This window comes from Nerophis ophidion, linkage group LG12 (assembly GCF_033978795.1).
Source record: "Nerophis ophidion isolate RoL-2023_Sa linkage group LG12, RoL_Noph_v1.0, whole genome shotgun sequence".
In the NCBI taxonomy this organism is placed as follows: domain Eukaryota; kingdom Metazoa; phylum Chordata; class Actinopteri; order Syngnathiformes; family Syngnathidae; genus Nerophis; species Nerophis ophidion.
The window spans coordinates 33,221,166-33,227,542 of record NC_084622.1 but is presented as its reverse complement, the minus strand read 5'-3'; the positions used below and the strand labels follow the sequence as shown (position 1 = coordinate 33,227,542).

Genomic DNA, 6,377 nt, shown 5'->3' with positions numbered 1-6,377 from the left:
CCCAAAAGTGTTAAGCGGAAAATATTCACCATGAATGGAAATTTTTGCTGGCAAAATTGTTTTATGAATATCTGCTGAGTGCATCTATGGTTTTAGTCAACATTTTTGGCACCTATTTGGACTCCAAATACAAAGAAACAGGTACCAACAGGCAAAAAAGAAGGTTTTGCATAATATGACTCCTTTAAAAAAAATGGTATTTAGGTGGGCACCTTTATGATAGACACTTGTTGGTATAACCTTGGAGCATGGAAGGGAACATCAGGACTGCAGCTAAATGATCTCTTTGAGTAAAAATGGATGGAGTACAATTTTTTTTTTTTTTTACAATCCACATTAAATCATGTTTATATGTCTTGGGGAATGTGTGTGTGTGTGTGTGTGTGTGTGTGTGTGTGTGTGTGTGTGTGTGTGTGTGTGTGTGTGTGTGTGTGTGTGTGTGTGTGTGTGTATGTGTGTGTGTGTGTTTAGATATGTTTTGTGAGGATGAAATCTGATGAATTGCTTAGGGCAGGGGTGTCCAAAGTTTTTCCACTGTATGTAAAAGTGGAAGAACGCGGGGGTGCACTATAATACATTCTGTGCATTAAAGTGGCTAAAACCAATCCAATGTGCATTGTAGGTCAATTAATGCTAAGCTATCTGAGCAAACATCTATAGCTTAACTTTGTGTTATGGGTGACAAAGCAAATTGGTGTAATGTCTAATAATATATCTCATTAATAGTTATTTTATTTTTAGAATAATGTATGCCGAGATTATGTTTGTGATCCCATTTCAGTTTTTAATATTACTCGTTAGGGGTTATAGGGCTGACTGGAGCCTAGTGAGTATTGTAATACAGTGATAAGTATTGTAATACAGTCGTCCCTCACCATCATCGCGCTTTGAAGTTTGCAGCTCCGTCCTACGTATGCTAGTCAACATATATGGATTGTCTAAAATAAAAATATTACACATACCGTCAATTCAGCAATATAATTTTATAATTGTATAGGTTTTTATTAAAACTATTTAAATTGATGTGTTTTGGTGTCTGCTGGTGTTTTTCTTTAATGGTACTTGTTTTTTCATTTGGGAAATACAATATTATCTCCTTTTTTGAAAAAAACGTCTTGCAATATGCATTTTCTCGCATTTGGTTAGTTTCGGACGCATTAATTTGCTGCGGTGTTGTGATGGTCCACCGCCTCGTTGAATAGCACACTGTCAGCGTGCACATAATAGTTTTAGAATGGCCTTCCCAAAGTTCTGACTTAAACATGTGGACAATGCTGAATAAACAAGTCCATGTCAGAAAAGCAACACATTTAGCTGAATTGCATACATTTTGTCAAGAGGAGTGGTCAAAAATTCAACCAGAAGCTTGCCAGAAGCTTGTGAATGGCTACCAAAAGCACCTTATTGCAGTGAAACTTGCCAAAAGACATCAAACCAAATATTAACATTGCTGTGTATACTTTTGACCCAGCAGATTTGGTCACATTTTCAGTAGACGCATAATACATTCATAAAAGAACCAAACTTCATGAATGTTTTTTGTGACCAACAAGTATGTGCTGAAATCACTCTACAGTATCAAAAAAAAAAAAAAAAAAAAAATAGTTGTAGAAATTATTGGAAACTCAAGACAGCCATGACATTATGTTCTTTACTAGTGTATGTATACTTTTGACCACGACTGTACATGCAAAAACCTTATTTTTTATAGGGCGGTCTGCACCACTTTTGCACAAAACACAGCCAGTAATAGTCCACGCAATTTTATAGTTTGCTGTTTAACGTGTGGTATTTTAATCTTAGCAAATCAGGCCCTATATTTTTATGGAAATGATTAGGCTACAATATAAACTTGAATAGTGCGGTCGTTTTAGAAACACGATGTCATAATGACGGCATATAAAATGATGCTAAATTATCAAATATCTTTCTGGGCGTTTGAATGGACGCAGACGTGATGCTGCTAAACCAAACTAAGACTATTATGAAAGAGTTCAGCAGGCAAAGTATAATCGTATCCATGAGGTAAATTAGTCCATCAAAGGAAAACAAGCAAACACCTGCAGAGCACGTCGATAATTTTGATGATCAGCTCCTGAAGTGACTGGTCGCCACAGTCGCCGTGGCCCTCGACAACTGCACCCATGAACACCCAAAGTGGGGCCCCCCGGCTGAATTTGGCCCGTCGTGTCAGTTTACATGGCCTGCTAAAGGTTGGCTACCAAATGTAAGACATTTATACTGACCTCCTTCAAGCTGCACAATCATTGACGGTAATGTACGCTAGGCTGCACTGTAAAAAAAAAAAAAATTCTGTAAAGTTTACTGTAAAAACCTGGCAGTTCAGTTGCCAAAAATGTATAATAAAATCATCAGTGATACTATTTTATACGCTAATGCACTGTTAAAACATCCATCCATTTTTTTCCGCTTATCCATCCTAAGCAGGAAAGCCCAGACTTCCCTCTACCCAGCCACTGCGTCTATCTCTTCCCAGGGGATCCCGAGGCGTTCCCAGGCCAGCCGGGAGACATAGTCTTCCCAACGTGTCCTGGGTCTTCCCCTTGGCCTCCTACCGGTTGGATGTGCCCTAAACACCTCCCTAGGGAGGCGTTCGGGTGGTATCCTTACCAGATACCCGAACCACCTCATCTGGCTCCTCTCGATGTGGAGGAGCAGCAGCTTTACTTTGAGTTCCTCACAGATGACAGAGCTTCTCACCCTATCTCTAAGGGAGAGCCCTGCCACGCGGCGGAGGAAACTAATTTCGGCCGCTTGTACCCGTGATTTTATCCTTTCGGTCATGACCCAAAGCTCATGACCATAGGTGAGGATGGGAACGTAGATCGACCGGTAAATTGAGAGCTTTGCCTTCCGGCTCAGCTCCTTCTTCACCACAACGGATCGGTACAACGTCCGCATTACTAAAGACGCCGCACCTATGCGATCTCACGATCCACTCTTCCCTCACCCGTGAACAAGACTTCTAGGTACTTGAACTTCTCCACTTGGGGCAGGGTCTCCTCCCCAACCAGGAGGTGGCACTCCACCATTTTCGGGGAGAGAACAATGGAATCGGACTTGGAGGTGCTGGTTCTCATTCCGGTCGCTTCACACTCAGCTGCAAACCGATCCAGTGAGAGCTGAAGATCCCGGTCAGATGAAGCCATCAGGACCACATCATCTGCAAAAAGCAGAGACCTAATCCTGCGGTCACCAAACCGCAACCCCTTAACGCCTTGACTGCGCCTAGAAATTCTGTCCATAAAGGTTATGAACAAAATCAGTGCCAAGGCTGCCCTTTGTCACCGATTCTGTTAAAACAGGAAATGTAAATTTCACGGTTAAAAAATTAGCAGCTCAGTTGCCAGATTTTTGCGGTAAAAATGACAGTGGTACCTGAATTTTTACCATGAATTGATTTACATGGACCCCGACTTAAACAAGTTGAAAAACTTATTTAGTGGTCAATTGTACGGAATATGTACTGTACTGTGCAGTCTACTAATAAAAGTTTCAACCAATCAATCAATCAAACCTTTTATAAATTCATAGTAATGCACTGTCAAAAAAAAAGGAGAATAGATTTTACGGTAAAAAACTGTCAGATCAGTCACCAGAACTTAATGTAAAAACATTGGGGTTATTTTTAATAAAGATTATTTATCTATTTAATATGTGTTTATTTACTATGGTATATTATGAATTTATTATTTATTTACTCTTCTGTTACAGAGAACAAGGAAATGTGATAAAATTGCTATGATATGAAAAAGAGTAGGATTAAATAAGCTCAGCTTCTTCCTACCCCTTTTAGGATGTGCCGTAATGAAACAACTGGAAAAATGTGAGGCATTATATTGTATCGTTTGCATGTTCGAAATAAACTATAACTGAACTGAACAGTGTTAAATTTTTTCAATTTGCAGTAAATTAGTGTAAAAATACACCTTAAAAAGGGATGTTAACATTCTGGTGACTCAGCAACCAGTTTTTTGTGTCATAAAATCTACAGATCTTTTTTTATTTTAATTTTTTTACAGGTCAACTAGTTTTTAATCTTTATTTAACAAACCCTGCTCTACGGTTAAATTCTGACTTTTTGACACTGTACGTAAAAGGATAATATTGGTCGGAAGGCTTCATCCACATCATATTAACGCTTCAAAATTTTGCATCTTCCATAAATCTAATCTGTCAAGTCAAAATTTTAAATAGATCAGATGAAAAATATAGGAGGAGCTGGTTACAGAACAACACTTGAAAATGGCAAAAATCTCCAGAAAATTACTTTTTGGAATGTTTTGAGGTTAAAAATGGAAATAAAAGATGGTGAGTTGCATGTTAACTGAATTTGGCACACAGCTGTGTGACAATTTTTAGTACCTTAGCGGTATGAGGCTAAATTACTCACAGGTGGTGCTGTTGCATTGTAAAAAAAATGCTGTTTGGCCCGCAAACCACTGGCACATTTACACTTTGGCCCTTGGAGGGAAAATGTTTGGGCACCCCTGGCAAAGAACGTTTATGCCAGGGAGCAAATCCAAAACTTTGGACACCCATTGCCTTAGAGTAGGACGTGTTTCAAAGTGACTAAACTAACAATTTAATCAAATAAACCTAGAAAAATGCAGTACTCCTAAAGCCGAAATAATGCAATTTCATGTCATCTGTGCACTGGTTGAACAATATCATGGCAAATGTTGGAATCCGCTGCCCAGACTGAATAAATAAACATAACTGTAATACGTTCTCTGGGTTTGTCAAAGTGAGCGACTCAGACGGCCAGTTGCAGCTTGGTGAGGTTCCTCTGGTGCATGTTGTGGTGTCGCACCAACTCATCACTTCGGGCAAACTTCTTCTGACAATTTGGCCAGCGACAGTTAAAAGGTTTCTCGCCTGAGAAGTGAATGCAAAGAAAGGGGAGGGTCGAAAAATGTGTTTTAATACTTTGCTGTTCATTCATGTTCTAGGTATGTATTGTATATATCAATAATATAAAATGCATATTATGTGTATTTTTTTTAAGTAATCATGCAGATGATGAAAAGAAAAATTAAAAGTTTACGCACTTGTTTTACCTGTATGAGTCCGGGTGTGTGTCTTAAGGTGGTCAGACCGAGAGAACTTTCTCTGACACGTCTCACATTCGAAGGGTTTAACACCTAAACACATGTACAGTTTGCATGCATACAGAGAGAAGGTTCAAACACACACATAAGAACAATCGTTCCCAACACACACACACACACACACATACACACACACACATTCACAGAGAGGGAGATAGAAAAATAAAGTAGAGCAGAGTCTTGCAGGACAGCCAAATCCAAAGCTTTTCCAACTTTGTGACGTACAAAACAATGGCAGTCATGCAACAAGCAGCTCAGAGCCACTGAAGAGAGCAAAGACAAATCAGGAAAATGTCAGGAATCAAACCTGTGTGTCTCCTCTGATGTCTTTTAAGTTGGTCAGAGCGAGAAAAGCTCTGACCGCAGTCTGCAACCTCACAGTGGTGAGGTTTTTCACCTGGACAGACACAAAAAGAGGGCTGTATAAGACAAATATCTCACAGACCTTTAATCAATTTTACTCTTTTCCTCTGTTGAAGGTTGGTTATTGTGCCATGTATCACACAAAACATCAGCTACGGTTGTGGGAGTTGGTGTGTTTTGTTCACCCTCTCATACTTGCCAACCTTGAGACCTTCGATTTCGGGAGGTGTGTGTGTGTGTGGGGGGGGGGGGGGGGGGGGGGGTGCATATTTACATCTACAATTCACCAACTTGAGTATTTCATATATATATATATATATATATATATATATATATATATATACACATATATGTATGAAAATACTTGACTTTCAGTGAATTCTAGCTGTGTTTTTTTATGAGGCCACCACTTAAGGGTAGAGTAGTGAAGGCAGATGGTAAAAGTGTAATGATAACCCTTGAACTGGAAACATAACTACAGTGGTACCCCTGTTTTTGTTTGGAAGCCTTTCCAAAAGGTCAGACAAAAACAAGTTAGTTTATAGAAATCATTTAAGTCCAATTTATCCGTTTGAGGCACGCAAAAAATTAGGACAAAACACATTTCATGGAGAAAAAAATATGTGCTAACATGCACAAAACAAACTGAAATACATTAAAAGAGAAGCCCCGATATACGATCTTAACTGGTTCTCGAACAGGGTTAAGAAATAAAACATTTTTATATTGAAGCAAATTTCTCCATAAGAAACAATGTACATGTGAAAAATGCGTTCCAGCCTGTCACACCTGGGTGAAGTCTTGTCTGGGTTTCGTCTGGTTTCATGTTGTCTTGTCATTTCTTGTTTTACTTTGAAAAGTTAACTCTCCCTCTCGTTTCAG

At 39.1% G+C, this 6,377-nt stretch overlaps 1 protein-coding gene across 3 annotated transcripts in view; it reads right to left on the bottom strand.

The window, feature by feature from the left end:
* Window positions 1-364: 364 nt before the first annotated feature.
* wt1a (WT1 transcription factor a) overlaps window positions 365-6,377 on the bottom strand; it is a 71,782-nt gene continuing 65,769 nt past the window's right edge. For 2 of the 3 annotated variants that reach the window (XM_061917400.1, XM_061917402.1), the window contains 3 exons: window positions 5,440-5,529; window positions 5,073-5,165; window positions 365-4,899 (listed from right to left, as the gene is read on the bottom strand). In XM_061917400.1, coding sequence (XP_061773384.1) covers window positions 4,778-4,899; window positions 5,073-5,165; window positions 5,440-5,529 — 305 coding nt within the window. In that variant the 3' untranslated portion in view covers window positions 365-4,777. The remainder of the gene's footprint in view (window positions 4,900-5,072; window positions 5,166-5,439; window positions 5,530-6,377) is intronic. The other variant, XM_061917401.1, reaches the window with a different exon arrangement.